A 17,903-nucleotide genomic window follows, 5' to 3' on the forward strand; every position below is an offset into this window, starting at 1 on the left:
ACACACACATGGGCACACCCCCAAACACACATTTACACCCCAAAACACGTGTGCACACCCCAAACACACGTTTCCCCCCAAACCCCGCTCGCCCTCCCCCCGCCGCTCATTTTCACGCCCGCCCCTCACACGCTCCCCCGCGCGTGACACGGGAGCGCGTCCCCGCTGCCCCTCAGTCCTCCTCCTGCCTTATCCCTCCTTCCCTCCCTTCTCCCTCCTTCCTTCCCTCCCTCCCTCTCCCTCCTCCTCTTTTCTCCCTCTCTCCCTCCTCCTCCCTTCTCCCTCTTCCCTCTCCCTCCTTCTCCTTCTCCTCATCCCCTCCTTCCCTCACTCCTCCCTCTCCCTCCTCCTCCTTTCGCCCTCTCTCCCTCTTTCCTCCCTCCCTCCCTTCTCCCTCTCTCCCTCCTCCTCCCTCTTCCCTCTCCCTCCTCCTCCTCCTCTCTTCTCCCTCCCTTCTTCCCCTCACTCCTCTCTCTCTCCCTCCTCCTCCTCCCTCCCCTGACCCCCCTCCTCCATCTCCCTCCTTCTCCTCCTCCTCTCTCCCTCTCTCCCTCCTTCCCTCACTCCTCACTCCTCCTCCCTCCCTTCCCTGACCCCCCTCCACCCTCCTCCCTCTCCACCTCCCTCCTCCTCCTCCTTTCTCCCTCTCTCCCTCTTTCCCTCTCTCCCTCCTCCCCGCCTCCTCCTCCTCTCTCTCTGTGTCTCCTCCTCCTCTCTTTCCCTCACTCCTCCCTCTTTCCCTCCTCCTTCTCCCTCCCCTGGTCCCCCTCCACCCTCCTCCTTCTCCCTCTCCCTCCTCCTCCTCCTTTCTCTCTCTTTCCCTCTTTCCCTCCCGCCTCCTCCTCTCTCTGTGTCTCCTCCTCTCTCTTTCCCTCACTCCTCCCTCTCTCCCTCCTCCTCCTCCCTCCCCTGGCCCCCCTCCTCCCTCCTCCTCCTCCTCCTCCTCCTCCCTCTCCCTCTCCCTCTCCCTCCTCCTCCTCCTTTTCTCCCTCTCTCCCTCTTTCCCTCCTCCCTCCTCCTCCCTCCTCCTCTCTCTGTGTCTCCTCCTCCCTCCCTTTCCCTGACCCCCCTCCGCCTCATCCCCTCTCCTCCTCCTCCTCCTCCTCTCTCCCTCTCTCCCTCTCTCCCTCTCTCCCTCTCTTTCCCTCCTCCCTCTTTCCCTCCTCCCTCCTCCTCCCTCCTCCTCTCTCTGTGTCTCCTCCTCCTCCTCCCTCCCCTGGCCCCCCTCCATCCCTCCTCCTCCTCCTCCTCCCCCCCGTCCCCCCCGGTCCCTCCCGCCGCCGCCGCCGCTGTTTCGGCTCTCGGAGCTCATCGGAGCCTCCGTGGCCCTTCCCGGCCCCTGCCCGGCCCCGGATCCGCCACCCCCGGCCGGGCCGGGCTTTTCCCCCCCCCAAAATAATCCCCGGGGGTAGCGGGAAAAAGCCCCAAAATCCTGGGCGGAGGTTTCCCGGGAGCACCGGGAGCCCCGGAGGGCCCCGGGCCGGAGCGCGGCGGGACGGGAGCATGAGGATCCTCCTCCTGTGCCTGCTCTCCGCCGCCGGGACCCGCGGGCAAGGTGGGCACCGGCACCGCCATCCGAACCGGGACCGGGGGTGGGCACCGGGACCGCCATCCGAACCGGGGGAGAACAGGAGAGGGAGGGAGGAATGGGGGATTCGGTACCGGGGATTGGGACCGGGGGAGAACAGGAGAGGGAGGGAGGGATGGGGATTCGGTACCCGGGAATCGGTACCGGGGGTTTGAGACCGGGGATTTGGTACCGGGGATTCAGTACTGAGGGTTCGGTACCGGAGGTTCGGGATGGAGGATTCGGTACCGGGGATTCGGTACCGGGGATTCGGTACCGGGGATTCGGTACCGGGGATTTGGTACCGGAGAGTGGGATCGGGGATTTTTCTACCGGGGGTTCGATACCGGGGATTCGGTACCCGGGGTTGGGACTGGGGATTCGGTACTGGGGCTTCGGTACCGGGGATTTGGTACCCGGGGTTTGGGACCGAGGGTTGGGGAGCGAGGATTGGAGACCAAAATAATAACCAGGGATTCGGTACCGGGGATTCGGTACCGGGGGTTCGGGACCGGGGAATGGGACCGGGGGAGAACGGGAGAGGGAGGAAGGGATGGGGGATTCGGTACCGGGGGTTCGGTACCAGAGGTTCGGGATCGAGGACTCGGGATGGGGGATTTGGTACCGGGAATTGGGACCGGGGGTTCGGAACCGGAGAGTGGGACCGGGGATTCGGTACCGGGGATTCGGTACCGGGGATTCGGTACCCGGGGGTTCGGAACCGGAGAGTGGGACCGGGGATTCGGTACCGGGGATTTGGGACCAGGGGTTTGGGACCGCGGATCGGAACCGGGGGATAACGGGAGAGGGAGGGAGGGATGGGGGATTCGGTACCCGGGGATTGGAGACCGAGATCGGCACCGGGAATTCGGTACCGGGGGCAGAACGGGGACAGGGAGAGGGAGGAGAGGAGCGGGGATTCGGTACCGGGATTGGTACCGGGGGGGTTTTACCGGAGATTGGGACCAGGAATCGGTACCGGCGGTTGCTAACGGGGATCGGTAACGGGGATTGGGCACCAGGGATTAGAGATTCGAGACTGAGGACCAGGGATTGGTACCGGGGATTGGTACCGGGGGTTGGGGATTGGTACCGGGGGTCAGTACCGGGGGTTGGGGATTGGTACCGAGGATTGGAGACCCGGGATTGGTACCGGGGGTTGGGGATTGGTACCGGGGGTCGGTACCGGGGGTTGGGGATCCGTACCGGGGGTTGGTATTGAGGATTGAAGACCCAGGATTGGTACCGGGGGTTGGGGATTGGTACCGGGGGTTGGTACCAGGGGTTTTTACCAGAGGTTGGAGACCCGAGATTGGTACCGGGGATTGGTAATGGGAATTGGAGACCAAGGATTGGTACCGGGGATCGGTACCGGGGGTTTGGTACCCAGAATTGGGTACCGGGGCTCGGTACCGGGGGTTTGGTACCGAGAATTGGGTACCGGGGATCAGTACCAGGGATAGGTACCGGGGGTTTGGTACCGAGAATTGGGTACCGGGGATCAGTACCGGGGCTCGGTCCCAGGGTTCAGTCCCAGGGTTCGGTCCTGGGGATTTGGTCCCGGGGTTCGGTCCCAGGGCTCGGTCCCAGAGCTCGGTACTGGGGTTCGGTACTGGGGTTCGGTACCGGGGTTCAGTACCGGGTTCGGTACCAGGATTTGGTCCCGGGGTTTGGTCCCAGGGTTTGGTACCGGGTTCGGTACCGGGGTTCGGTCCTGGGGTCCGGTACCGGGGATCAGTACCCGGGTTTGGTCCCAAGTCCAGTACCGGGTTCGGAACTGGGTTCGGTACCGGGGGCACTCGGAGCTGCGCGAGGCCGGCCCGGGGCCGTTCCCAACTCCTCGGGCAGCGATCCAGCCCCGCCGGTCTCCGGTCCCGCCCGTTCCCGGAGGGATCAGAGCGGTTCGGGCCGGTACCGGAGCTCGGGGCCGGTTCTGGTGGTGCCGCCAGGCCCGGGTTTGGTGCTCGTGGAGCCGCCGTTGTGGTACCGGGGGGTTCGGGTGAAATCGCGGCTTGTTCTTGTCCATCCCAGGCCCGGTTTTCCCAAATCCAAAGTGGGTTCCCGCCAGATCCAGTACCGGGGGATTCTGATGGAACCGGGCCCGGTTCTGCTGGATCCTGGTCCTTGTGGATGGCCCAGTTTGGTACTGGGAGGTCCTGATGGAACTGGGCCCAGTCCTGGGACTGGTCCTTGTGGATCCCTCCATTCAGTACCGGGGGGTTCTGATAGAACCAGGCCAGGTTCTCCTGGAACCCCTTTCGGTACCGGAGGGTTCTGATAGAACCGGGCCCGGTTCTGCCAGATCCTGGGACTGGTCCTTGTGGATCCCCAGTTCGGTACCGGGGGGTTCTGATAGAACCAGACCCGGCTCTCCTGGAACCCCATTCGGTACCAGAGGGTTCTGACAGAACCAGGCCCGGTTCTGCCAGATCCTGGGACTGGTCCTTGTGGATCCCCCTGTTCGGTACCAGGGATCCTGATGGGTCTGGGTTTGTTTCTCCTGGACCCCCCTCTGGTACTGGGGGCGTGGATGGGACTGGACCTGGTTCCCCCAAATCCCAGGGCTGGTCCTCCTGGATCCCCTGGTTCGGTACTGGAGGGTTCTGATGGAACCGGGTCTGGTTCTGCCAGATCCTGGGACTGGTCCGTGTGGATCCCCCGGTTCGGTACTGGGAGGCCCTGATGGAACTAGGCCCAGTCCTGGGACTGGTCCTCCTGTATCCCCTGGTTTGGTACTGGAGGGTCCTGATAGAACTGGGTCTGGTTCTGCCTGATCCTTGTGGACGCCCCGGTTCGGTACTGGAGGGTTCTGATGGGACTGGGCCTGGTTCTCCCCAGTCCTGGGACTGATCCTCCTGGACCCCCCTTTGGTACCGGGGGGTCCTGATGGAACTGGGCCCAGTCCTGGGACTGGTCCTTGTGGACCCCCCTCCCACTTTGGTACCAGAGGTCCTGATATAACCAGGCCTGGTTCTTCTGGACCATCCCCTCCGGTACCGTGGGGTGGATGGAACCGAGCCCAATTCTCCCAAATCCTGGGACTGGTCCTTGTGGATCCCCCAGTTTGGTACCGGGAGTCCTGATGGAACTGGACCAGTTCTTTTGAACCTCCGTTTGGTACCAGGGGGGTCCTGATAGCACCAGGCCTGGTTCTTCCCAGTCCTGGGACTGACACTCTGGGACCACCCTGTTCAGTACTGGGGGTCCTGATGGAACCGGGTTTGGTTCTCCTGGACCCCCCTTTGGTATCGGAGGGTCCTGATAGAACCGGGCCTGGTTCTGCCAGATCCCGGGACTGACCCTCCTGGACCCCCACTTTGGTACCGGGGGGTTCTGATGGAACTGGGCCCAGTCCTGGGACTGGTCCTTGTGGATCCCCCGGTTCGGTACTGGGAGGTCCCAACGGAACCAGGCCCAGTTCTCCCCAGTCCTGGGACTGGTCCTGGTGGATCCTCCAGTTCGGTACCGGAGGCTCCTGATGGGAGCAGGTTCGATTCTCTTGGATTCCCCCATTTGGTACCAGGGTGTCCCAATGGAACCGGGCCCAGTTCTCCCAAATCCCAGGACTGGTCCTTGTGGATCCCCTGGTTTGGTATCGGGGGGTTCTGATGGAACTGGGTCCAGCCCTGGGACTGGTCTTTGTGGATCCCCCGGTTCGGTACTGGGAGGTCCCAATGGAACCGAGCCCAGTTCTCCCAAATCCTGGGACTGGTCTTTGTGAACCCTCCCTCGTTTGGTACTGGGGGTTCTGATAGAACCAGGCCTGGTTCTTCTGGACCATCCCCTCCGGTACCATGGGGTGGATGGAACCGAGCCCAATTCTCTCAAATCCTGGGACTGGTCCTTGTGGATCCCCCGGTTCGGTACCAGGAGGTCCCAATGGAACCGAGCCCAGTTCTCCCAAATCCTGGGACTGATCCTTGTCGACTCCCTTGTTCGTTACTGGGGGTTCTGATGGGACTGGGCCCAGTTCTCCTGGATCCCCCCATTTGGTACTGGAAGGTTCTGATGGAACCAGGCCCAGTTCTTCCCAGTCCTGGGACTGGTCCTTGTGGACCCCCCCTCCAGTTATGGGGGGTCGTGATAGAACTGGGCCCGATTCTCATAAATCCCAGGGCTGGTCCTCCTGGAGCTCCTGGTTCTGTATCGGAAGGTTCTGATGGAACCGGGCCCGGTTCTCCCAGATCCTGGGACTGGTCCTTGTGGATCCTCCGGTTCGGTACCAGAAGGTCCTGATAGAACCAGGCCCGGTTCTCCCAAATCCCAGGACTGGTCCTTGTGGACCAGGAATTCCTTGGAAAAGGGGCTGGGAGGAGGAAAAAAAAAATCCCCTTTTTCACCTTTTTTCACCCTTTTTCCACCCCTTTTTCCATCCTTTCCCCCCCTTTTTTGCTATTTTTTCACCTTTTCTCACCCATTTTTCTCTCTCTTTTTTCACCCTTTTCCCCCCCCTCTTTTTTCACCCTTTTTTCTCCTCTTTTTCCACCCTTTTTCCCCCCTCTTTTTTCACCCTTTTTTCTCCCCTTTTTCCACACTTTTCTCCCCTTTTTCCCCCTGTTTTTTCACCAATTTTTCCCCTTTTCTCCCCTCTTTTTTCACCTTTTGTTCACCCTTCCCCCCCCCCCCCTTTTTTCACCTTTTTTCACCCCAAAACCTCCCCCAGCCCCTCAGGGGGAAGAGAGGGGCTCACCCCCATTTTTTGGGGGGGTCTCCCCCTTTTTCTTTAGGGTCCGGGATCCCCAGCGAGGCCTCAGGCTCCTTCCCAGCTGAAAAAAAAAAAAAAAAGACAAAAAAAAAAATCCAATCTAATTTTTAATTAAGGGGGCGGCGTTGCTAAGATGCCGAGAGGAGAGAGAAGGAAAAAAAAAAAAAAAAAAAAAAAAAAGGAAAAAAATTATAAAAAAACTCAAAAAAAAATATTAAAAATTCACCTGAACTGAGGGCGGGTTTTAAAAAGACAAGTGAAAAAAGGGGGGGGGGGGGGGAAAGGGAGGAAAAAAGAGTGAAAAAAGGGTGAAAAGGGGGAGAAAAAGGTGAAAAAAATGAAAATAATGGGGGGGAAAGGGTGAAAAAAGGGAGGAAAAGGGTGAAAAAAAAAGGGATTTTTTTTCTGAAAAATTTTGGAGAGTTTTATTCTGGAAAATTTGGTTTGGTTTGGGGTGGGACGGGTCCAGTTTGGGGCGAGATGGGTCAGATTTGGGATGGGATGGGTCAGATTTGGGGTGGGACGGGTCAGATTTGGGGTAAAATGGGTCAGATTTGGGGTGAGATGGGTCAGATTTGGGGTGAGATGGGTCAGATTTGGGGTGAGATGGGTCAGATTTGGGGTGAGATGGGTCAGATTTGGGGCAGGATGGGTTTGGTTCTGGGATGGGATGGGTCAGATTTGGGGCAGGTCAGGTTCAGTTTGGGACGGGACGGGTTCGGTTTGGGATGAGAGATGGATCCAGTTTGGAGTTGGAGGGCTCCAGTTTGGCACCGGTTTGGGGTGCGACAGGTCCGGTTTGGAGTGCGACAGGTCTGGTTTGGGTCAGATTTGGGGTGGGATGGGTCCAATTTGGGGTGGGACGGGTTCGGTTCTGAGGTGGGACGAGTTCGGTTTGGGATGGGACGGATTTGGTTTGGAACAAGAAAGGTTTGGTTCGGGGTGAGATGGGTCATATTTGGGGTGGGATGGGTTCAGATTTGGGGTGGCATGGGTTCAGTTTGGAGTGAGATGGGTCCAGATTGGGGTTGGAGGACTCCAGTCTGGCACCAGTTTGGGGTAGGATGGGTCAGATTTGGGGCAGGACAGGTCAGGTTTGGGACGGGATGGGTTTGTTTTGGGACGAGAAGGGTTCTCTTTGGGGTGGGATGGGTCAGATTTGGGGTGGGGTGGGTTCGGTTTGGGTCGAGAGGAGTTCAGTTTGGGATGGGATGGATCATATTTAGGGTGGGACGGGTCCAGTTTGGGGCAGGATGGGTCAGATTTGGGGTTAGACGGGTCCGGTTTGGGGTGGGATGGGTCCAGTTTGGGGTGGAATGAGTTCGGTTTTGGGGTGGAATGGGTTCGGTTTTGGGGTGGAATGGGTTCGGTTTGGGGCGGGACGGGTCTGGTTTGGGGCAGGATGGGCCCAGTTTAGGGTGGGATGGATTTGGTTTGGGAAGGGATGGGTTTGGTTTGGGATGAGAAAGGTTCAGTTTGGGGTGAGATGGGTCAGGTTTGGGCTGAGATGGGTTCAGTTTGGGGTGGGATGGGTCAGATTTGGGCTGAGATGGGTTCAGTTTGGGGTGGGATGGGTCCAGATTGGAGTTGGAGGACTCCAGTTTGGCACCAGTTTGGGGTAGGACGAGTCAGATTTGGGACAAGACGGGTTCAGTTTGGGATGGGACGGGTTTGGTTTGGGATGAAATGGGTTTGGTTTGGGATGGGACAGGTTTGCTTTGGGACAAGAAAGGTTCGATTTGGGGTGAAATGGGTGAGATTTCGGATGGGATGGGTCCAGTTTTGGGGTGAGATGGGACAAATTTGGGATGGGACGGGTTCGGTTTTAGGGTGAGATGGGTCAGATTTGGGGTGGAATGGGTCCAGTTTGGGACAGGACAGTTCCAGTTTGGGATGGGACAGTTCCAGTTTGGGATGGGACAGTTCCAGTTTGGGGTGGGACAGTTCCAGTTTGGGGTGGGACAGTTCCAGTTTGGGATGGGACAGTTCCAGTTTGGGGTGGGACAGTTCCAGTTTGGGACGGGACAGTTCCAGTTTGGGATTGGACAGTTCCAGTTTGGGATGGGGCAGTTCCAGTTTGGGACGGGACAGTTCCAGTTTGGGATGGGACAGTTCCAGTTTGGGATGGGACAGTTCCAGTTTGAGACGGGACAGTTCCAGTTTGGGATGGGACAGTTCCAGTTTGGGATGGGACAGTTCCAGTTTGGGATAGGACAGTTCCAGTTTGGGATGGGACAGTTCCAGTTTGGGACGGGACAGTTCCAGTTTGGGATTGGACAGTTCCAGTTTGGGGTAGGACAGTCCCAGTTTGGGATGGGACAGTTCCAGTTTGGGATGGGGCAGTTCCAGTTTGAGATGGGGCAGTTCCAGTTTGGGATGGGACAGTTCCAGTTTGGGATTGGACAGCTCCAGTTTGGGACGGGACAGTTCCAGTTTGGGATTGGACAGTTCCAGTTTGGAATGGGACAGTTCCAGTTTGGGATTGGACAGCTCCAGTTTGGGATGGGACAGTTCCAGTTTGGGACAGGACAGTTCCAGTTTGGGGTAGGACAGCTCCAGTTTGGGACGGGACAGTTCCAGTTTGGGACGGGACAGCTCCAGTTTGGGACGGGACAGTTCCAGTTTGGGACGGGACAGTTCCAGTTTGGGACGGGACAGTTCCAGTTTGGGATGGGACAGTCCCAGTTTGGGATGGGACAGTTCCAGTTTGGGATGGGACAGCTCCAGTTTGGGATTGGACAGCTCCAGTTTGGGATTGGACAGTTCCAGTTTGGGACGGGACAGTTCCAGTTTGGGATGGGACAGTTCCAGTTTGGAATGGGACAGTTCCAGTTTGGGACAGGACAGTTCCAGTTTGGGACGGGACAGTTCCAGTTTGGGATTGGACAGTCCCAGTTTGGGATTGGACAGTCCCAGTTTGGGGTGGGACAGTTCCAGTTTGGGACGGGACAGTTCCAGTTTGGGATTGGACAGCTCCAGTTTGGGACGGGACAGTTCCAGTTTGGGATTGGACAGTTCCAGTTTGGAATGGGACAGTTCCAGTTTGGGATTGGACAGCTCCAGTTTGGGATGGGACAGTTCCAGTTTGGGACAGGACAGTTCCAGTTTGGGATTGGACAGCTCCAGTTTGGGATGGGACAGTTCCAGTTTGGAATGGGACAGTTCCAGTTTGGGACAGGACAGTTCCAGTTTGGGACGGGACAGTTCCAGTTTGGGGTGGGACAGTTCCAGTTTGAGACGGGACAGTCCCAGTTTGGGATGGGACAGCACCAGTTTGGGGTGGGACAGTTCCAGTTTGGGGTGGGACAGTTCCAGTTTGGGGTGGGACAGTTCCAGTTTGGGACGGGACAGTTCCAGTTTGGGACGGGACAGTTCCAGTTTGGGATGGGACAGTCCCAGTTTGGGGTGGGACAGTCCCAGTTTGGGATGGGACAGTCCCAGTTTGGGATGGGACAGTTCCAGTTTGGGATGGGACAGTTCCAGTTTGGGATGGGACAGTTCCAGTTTGGGATGGGACAGCTCCAGTTTGGGATAGGACAGTTCCAGTTTGGGACGGGACAGTTCCAGTTTGGGATTGGACAGCTCCAGTTTGGGGTGGGACAGTCCCAGTTTGGGATAGGACAGTTCCAGTTTGGGACGGGACAGTTCCAGTTTGGGGTGGGACAGTTCCAGTTTGGGGTGGGACAGTCCCAGTTTGGGATAGGACAGTTCCAGTTTGGGACGGGACAGTTCCAGTTTGGGATTGGACAGCTCCAGTTTGGATTGGACAGTTCCAGTTTGAGATGGGACAGTTCCAGTTTGGGATGGGACAGTTCCAGTTTGAGACGGGACAGTTCCAGTTTGGGATGGGACAGTTCCAGTTTGGGATAGGACAGTTCCAGTTTGGGATGGGACAGTTCCAGTTTGGGGTGGGACAGTTCCAGTTTGGGATGGGACAGTCCCAGTTTGGGATGGGACAGTTCCAGTTTGGGATTGGACAGTCCCAGTTTGGGATTGCACAGTTCCAGTTTGGGATGGGACAGTTCCAGTTTGGGATGGGACAGTTCCAGTTTGGGGTGGGACAGTTCCAGTTTGGGACAGGACAGTTCCAGTTTGAGACGGGACAGTTCCAGTTTGGGGTGGGACAGTCCCAGTTTGGGACGGGACAGTTCCAGTTTGGGACAGGACAGTTCCAGTTTGGGACAGGACAGTTCCAGTTTGGGATTGCACAGTTCCAGTTTGGATTGGACAGTTCCAGTTTGGGATGGGACAGTTCCAGTTTGGGATGGGACAGTTCCAGTTTGGGACAGGACAGTTCCAGTTTGGGATGGGACAGTTCCAGTTTGGGGTGGGACAGTTCCAGTTTGGGATGGGACAGTTCCAGTTTGAGACGGGACAGTTCCAGTTTGGGATAGGACAGTCCCAGTTTGGGATGGGACAGTTCCAGTTTGGGATGGGACAGTCCCAGTTTGGGATGGGACAGTTCCAGTTTGGGATGGGACAGTTCCAGTTTGGGATGGGACAGTTCCAGTTTGGGATAGGACAGTTCCAGTTTGGGATGGGACAGTTCCAGTTTGGGGTGGGACAGTTCCAGTTTGGGATGGGACAGTCCCAGTTTGGGATGGGACAGTTCCAGTTTGGGATGGGACAGTCCCAGTTTGGGATTGCACAGTTCCAGTTTGGGGTGGGACAGTTCCAGTTTGGGATGGGACAGTCCCAGTTTGGAATGGAACAGTTCCAGTTTGGGACGGGACAGTTCCAGTTTGGGACAGGACAGTTCCAGTTTGGGATGGGACAGTTCCAGTTTGGGATGGGACAGTTCCAGTTTGGGACGGGACAGTTCCAGTTTGGGATGGGACAGTTCCAGTTTGGGATGGGACAGTTCCAGTTTGGGACAGGACAGTTCCAGTTTGGGATGGGACAGTCCCAGTTTGGGATGGGACAGTTCCAGTTTGGGATGGGACAGTCCCAGTTTGGGATGGGACAGTTCCAGTTTGGGATTGCACAGTTCCAGTTTGGGGTGGGACAGTTCCAGTTTGGGATAGGACAGTTCCAGTTTGGGATGGGACAGTTCCAGTTTGGGGTGGGACAGTTCCAGTTTGGGACGGGACAGTTCCAGTTTGGGGTGGGACAGTTCCAGTTTGGGATTGCACAGTTCCAGTTTGGGGTGGGACAGTTCCAGTTTGGGACAGGACAGTTCCAGTTTGGGACAGGACAGTTCCAGTTTGGGGTGGGACAGTCCCAGTTTGGGATGGGACAGTTCCAGTTTGGGATCGATGGCTCCAGTTTGGGAGTTTTATTTTATATTTTATATTTTATTTTATATGTTTATTTCGGAGTCCTGAGGGATTTGGGATCTTGTGGGGATTTCAGATCCTGTGGGATTATGAAAGATTGTGGATCTGGTGGGATTTGGGATCCCGTGGGATTCGGGATCTCGGATTTGAAATCCCAGGGGATTTGGGGTTATGGAAGATTTGGGATCCTGGGAAAGTTGGGGTTTTGGAGGATTTGGGATTATGGAGGATTTGAGATCTCATGGAATTTGGGACCCTGCAGGATTTGCAATCCTGTGGGATTTGGGATCGTGTCAGACTTGAGATCTCAGAGGGTTTGGGATCCTCCAAGATTTGGGATCTCGGAGGACTTGGAATCCTGGAGGAATTTGGATCTTGAAGGATTTGGCATCCCATTGGATTTGAGGTCCCGTGGGACTTGGGATCCTGTGGGATTTGGGATCTTGGATGATTTGGGATCCCATTGGATTTGGGATCCTGTCTGACTTGAGATCCCAGAGGGTTTGGGATCCTGTGGGATTTGGGATCCCATGGGATTTGGGATCATCCAAGGTTTGAGATCTCAGAGGATTTGGGATCCTGTTGGAATTGGGATCTCATGGAATTTGTGACCCTGCAGGATTTGGGTTCTCATTGGATTTGGGATCTGGTGGGATTTAGGATTCTGTGGGATTTGGGGTCCTGAAGGATTTGGGTTATGGAAGATTTGGGATCTTGTGGGATTTGGGATCCAGTGATATTTGGGATCCTGAAGGATTTGGGATCCTGTGGGATTTGGGATCCCATTGGAATTGGGATCCTGTGGGATTTTGTTTCCCATTGGATCTGGGATCCTGTTGGATTTGGGGTTATGGAGGATTTGGGATCTCATTGGATTTAGGATCCTGCAGGATTTGGGATCCTGAGGTGGCTCCAGGTGGAGCAGGGACAGTGCCAGGGACAACATTATTGGGAATTATCGGGAATATTATTGGGAATTCTCAAGAATTATTGGGAATTCTCAGGAATTATGGGGAATTATCAGGAATATCATCAGGAATTATTGGGAATATTATTGGGAATTATCAGGCCTTACCAGGAATTATGGGGAATTATCAGGAAGATTATCGGGAATTATTATTGGGAATTATCGGGAAGATTATTGGGAATTATCATTAATTATTGAGGATTATCAGGAATTTTTGGGAATTCTCGGGCATTATCAGAAATTATGGGAATTATGGCAAATTATGGGGAATTATGGGGAATTATCAGGAAGATTATCAGGAATTATCATGAATTATTAGGAATTTTCAGGAATTATTAGGAATTATCATTAATTATTAGGAATTTTCAGGAATTATTAGGAATTATCATGAATTATTAGGAATTAGTGGGAATTATCGGGAATTATAATGAATATTATGAGGATTTATGGGGAATCATCAGGAATTATGGGGAATTATCGGGAATTATCAGGAAAATCATTGGGAATTATCATTAATTATCGAGGATTATCATTAATTATTGAGAATTATCAAGAATTTTTGGGAATTTTCAGGAATTCTCCCCCCTCCCCTCAACTCCCCACCATCACCTGGAGGTTTTCTCATCAAAGCTCCTTTTCCCTCCCCCCTTTTTTAATTATCCCTTAATTAATTATCTCTTAATTAATGGCTCCGGCGGTAATTGCGGTCCCCGGGCACCGCGGCTCATTTGCATAAAGCCTGTCCCCGCCGGGGGGTGGCACCGGGGACAGGAGGGGACACTTGGGGACACTGAGGTGGCACCAGGGACAGGAGGGGACATTGAGGTGGCACTGGAAAAGGGAGGGGACATTTGGGGACACTGAGGTGGCACCTGGAAAGGAGAGGGGACAATGAGGTGGCACCTGGAGCAGGGAGGGGACATTTGGGGACACTGAGGTGGCACCTGGAAAGGAGAGGGGACAATGAGGTGGCACCTGGAGCAGGGAGGGGACATTTGGGGACACTGAGATGGCACCTGGAAAAGAGAGGGGACATGTGGGGACATTGAGGTGGCACTGGGAATGGGAGGGGACACACCTGGGGACACTGAGGTGGCACTTGGAGAAGGAAAGGGGACATTGAGGTGGCACCAGGGACAGGGAGGGGACATTTGGGGACACTGAGGTGGCACTGGGGATTGTGGGGACACTGAGGTGGCACCAGGAAAGGAGTGAAGGGGACAATGAGGTGGCACCAGGAAAAGGAGGTGACACCGAGAAAGGAGAGGGGGGGACAGGTGGGGACACAGAGGTGGCACCGGGAAAGGAGAGGGGACATTGATGTGGCACCAGGAAAGGAGCAAAGGGGACACTGAGGTGGCACTGGGAATGGGAGGGGACACTTGGGGACACTGAAGTGGCACCAGGAAAAGGAGGGGACACTGAGAAAGGAGGGGAGGGGACAGGTGGGGACACCGAGGTGGCACTGGGAACAGGGAGGGGACACTGAGGTGGCACCAGGAAAAAGAAAAGGGACACAGGTGGCACCAGGAATTGTGGGGACAATGAGGTGGCACCTGGAAAAGGAGCAGGGGGGACACTGAAGTGACACCGGGAAAGGAGAGGGAACATTGAGGTGGCACCAGGTAAAGGAAAGGGGACATTGAGGTGGCACCGAGAATGAGGGGGACACGTGGGGACACTGAGGTGGCACCAGTGGGACGGGCCGTGCATTGGCCTGTGGGGTGAGGAGACCCCCGGGATCAATCTGTGGGGTCACCCCAAAACCACCCCAAAACCATCCCATGGGGTCAGAGCCCCCCAGAACCACCCCATAGGGCCAGGACCACCCCAAAATCCCCCCAAAACCACCCCATGGGGTCAGAACCACCCCAAAACCACCCCAAAGCCACCCCATGGGGTCAGAACCACCCCAAAACCACCCCAAAACCACCCCATGGGGTCAGAACCACCCCAAAACCACCCCAAAGCCACCCCATGGGGCCCAAATCCTCCCCAGAACCACCTCATGGGGTCAGAACCACCCCAAACCACCTCAAAACCACCCCATGGGTTGAGGAGAACCCCAAAACCCACCCCATGGGGTTAGAAACACCCCAGAACCACCCCATGGATTAATGACCCCCCCCCAAGCCACCCCATGGGGCCAAGATCCACTCCAGAACCACCCCAAAACCATCCTATAGGATCAGAGCCCCCCCAAAACCACCCCATGGGGCCAGGACCACTCGAAAGCCACCCCAAAACCATCCCATAGTGTCAGAGCCCCCTCAAAACATCCCATAGGATCAGAGACCCCCCCCAAACCACCCCATAGGGCCAGGACCACCCCATACCCCCCCCAAAGCCATCCTATGGGGCCAGAACCACCCCAAACCAACCCCCTGGGGCCCAATTCCCCCCAAAATCCCCCCAAAACCATCCCATGGGGTCAGAGCCCCCCCCAGAACCACCCCATAGGGCCAGGACCACCCCAGACCCACCCCAAAACCATCCCATGGGGCCCAAGTCCCCCCAGAATCACCCCAGAACCATCCCATAAGGTCAGAACCACCCCATAGGGCCAGGACCACCCCAAAATCCCCCCAAAACCATCCCGTGGGGATTGAATCCCCCCAGAACCACCCCAAAACCACCCCATGGGGTCAGAATCACCCCATGCCCACCCCATAGGGGCAGAACCACCCCAAAACCACCCCAAAACCATCCCATGGGGCCCAAATCCCCCCATACCCACCCCAAAACCACCCCATGGGGTCAGAGCCTCCCCAAATCACCCCATGGGGTCAGGACCACCCCAGACCCACCCCAAATCCACCCCATGGGGCCCCCAGGACCATCCTGTGGGGTCAGAACCATCCCGGGATTTGGAATTGGATTTGGGGTCTGAGATCAGGGATTTGGGGATTGGGATCTCAGATCTGGGATTTGGGGATTTGGGATTGGGGATTTGGGGATTGGGATCTCAGATCTGGGATTTGGGATTTGGGGTCAGGGATTTGGGATCAGGGATCAGGAATCTGAGATCTGGGATCAGGGATTTGGGGTCAGGGAAGCTCAGATTTGGGATTTGGGATCAGGGATTTGGGATTTGGGGGAAATGGGGGGAAAGGGGGAAAAAAGGAGGGGAAAAAGAGGGGAAAAAAGGGGGGAAAGGGAAAAATGGGGATAAAAAAGGGGAAAAAAGGGGGAAAAAAAGGGGGGAAAAAAGGGGGAAAAAAGGGGAAAAAAGGGGGAAAAGGGGGAAAAAAGGGGGGAAAAAAGAGGGAAAAAGGAGAAAAAAAGGAGAAAAAAAGGAGAAAAAAAGGGGAAAAAAGGGGAAAAAAGAGGGGAAAAAAAGGAGAAAAAAAGGAGAAAAAAGGGGAAAAAGGGGAGGAAAAAAGGGAAAAAAAGGGGGGGAAAAAAAGGGAAAAAAAGGGGAAAAAAAGGCTTTTTTTTCTGCGAGGGCTGGGACATCAAGAGCCGCCAGCGTTGCCACAGCAACGAGCGGATTATGATCCAAATGGAAACCAAAATAACGAGTTTGGGGTGGGAAAAGGGAAAAAAAAAAAAAAAAAGAGGAGGAGGGGGGAAAAAAGGCAAAAAAAAAATTAAAATAAAATAAATCAAGTTTTATTTCCAAGCCCAGAGCGGTTGCTGTGGGAATAAGAGGGAAAAAAAGGGGAAAAATTTGATTTTTTTTTAGGGGTTTTTTTGGGGGTAAATGGGGGATGGGGATGAAGGTTTTAATTTTGTCCTGGGTTTTTTATTTTTTTTCCCAAAATTCCACGTTTTTTTTAAAAAAATCAATATTTTCACCCTTTTCCTATGTGGGTTTTGCTAAAATTAACATTTTCCCCCTCAAATTAATGTTTTACCCCTCAAAATTCACATTTTTTACACCAAAATTCACATTTTTCACCCCAAAATTCACATTTTTCACCCCAAAATTCACATTTTTCTCCTTCTCTATGTGGATTTTCCCCAAAATTCTAATTTTTTCATCCCAAAATCCACATTTTTCAGCTCAAAATCCACTTTTTTCCCCAAAAAATCCACATTTTCCCCAAAAAATCCACATTTTTCACCCCAAAATTCACTTTTTTTCCCCCAAAAATCCACATTTTTCACCCCAAAATTCACATTTTTTTCCCCTTCCCCAAGTGGATTTTTCCCAAAATTCTCTTTTTTTTCCTTCCCCAAATAGAATTTCCCCAAAAAATCAACATTTTTCTTCTTCCCCAAATGGTTTTTTTCCCCAAAAAATTCACATTTTTCCCACTTTTGAGGCCAAAAAAGGGAAAATCCCAATTTTGGGGCCATTTTTGGGGTGGGGAAAATTTCCAGGCCTTTTTTTTTTCAAAATTTTGATGAAATTTTTATTTTAAAAAGGGAAAAAAGTGAGAAAATTCAAAGTAATTTTATTTTTAATAAGTTGAGGGGGGAAAAAAGGGAATTTTCAGGAGGTTTTTGGGTATTTTTGGGTATTTTGGGGAGATTTTAAAGGGTTTTAGGGCAGGAATTGAATCTTCAGGGTCAAGGGGAGGGAAATTGAGGCAAAATTTGATTTTTTTTCCATAATAAAGAGAAAAAATCAGAAAAAAAATCAGAAAAAAATCGGAAAAAAATCAGGAAAAAATCAGAAAAAAAATCAGGAAAAAATCAGAAAAAAAATCAGGAAAAAATCAGAAAAAAAATCAGGGGAAAAAAAAACCCAGGAAAAAAATCAGAAAAAGTTGAAATAAAAATGAGGAAAATTTTGAAAAAAATCAGAAAAAAAATCGAAAAAATCGAAAAAAAATCAGAAAAAATCAGAAAAAATCAGAAAAAAAATCAGGAAAAAAAAGTGAAAAAATCAGAAAAAATCGAAATAAAATCAGAAAAAAATCAGAAAAAAATCAGAAAAAAAATCAGAAAAAATCAGAAAAAAATCAGAAAGAAAAATCAGAAAAAAAATCAGGGGAAAAAAACCAGGAAAAAAATCAGAAAAAGTCGAAATAAAAATGAGGAAAATTTTGAAAAAAATCAGAAAAAAAATCGAAAAAATCGAAAAAAAATCGAAATAAAATCAGAAAAAAATCAGAAAAAAAATCAGGAAAAAAAAGTGAAAAAAAAATCAGAAAAAATCAGAAAAAATCGAAATAAAAATCAGGAAAAATTTGAAAAAAATCAGAAAAAAAATCAGAAAAAATCGAAATAAAATCAGAAAAAAATCAGAAAAAAAATCAAAACTATCAGAAAAAAAATCAGGAAAAAATGTGAAAAAAAATCAGAAAAAAATCGAAATAAAATCAGAAAAAAAAAAATCCTCAAATCGCTCAAATTCTCTCCGGGCCTGGGGAGGAAAGAGTTAAAAATTCAGAGAGTTTTTTTTCCCTCCTTTTCCAGAGGAGCCTCGGCAGGAAATTC

The 17,903-nt window shown here is 53.1% G+C and overlaps 1 protein-coding gene across 1 annotated transcript in view; it reads left to right on the forward strand.

Moving 5' to 3' along the window:
* Nucleotides 1–1,305: 1,305 nt before the first annotated feature.
* The window catches only part of KIRREL1 (kirre like nephrin family adhesion molecule 1), a gene marked incomplete at its 3' end in the record, with an annotated part of 46,853 nt that continues 30,255 nt past the window's right edge, over nt 1,306–17,903 (forward strand). The window contains exon 1 of the mRNA XM_083878755.1: nt 1,306–1,555. Within this exon, the coding sequence (XP_083734881.1) occupies nt 1,504–1,555 (52 nt within the window). The 5' untranslated portion in view covers nt 1,306–1,503. The remainder of the gene's footprint in view (nt 1,556–17,903) is intronic.

This window comes from Zosterops lateralis (genome assembly GCF_965231275.1).
Source record: "Zosterops lateralis genome assembly, chromosome: 27".
NCBI lineage: Eukaryota > Metazoa > Chordata > Aves > Passeriformes > Zosteropidae > Zosterops > Zosterops lateralis.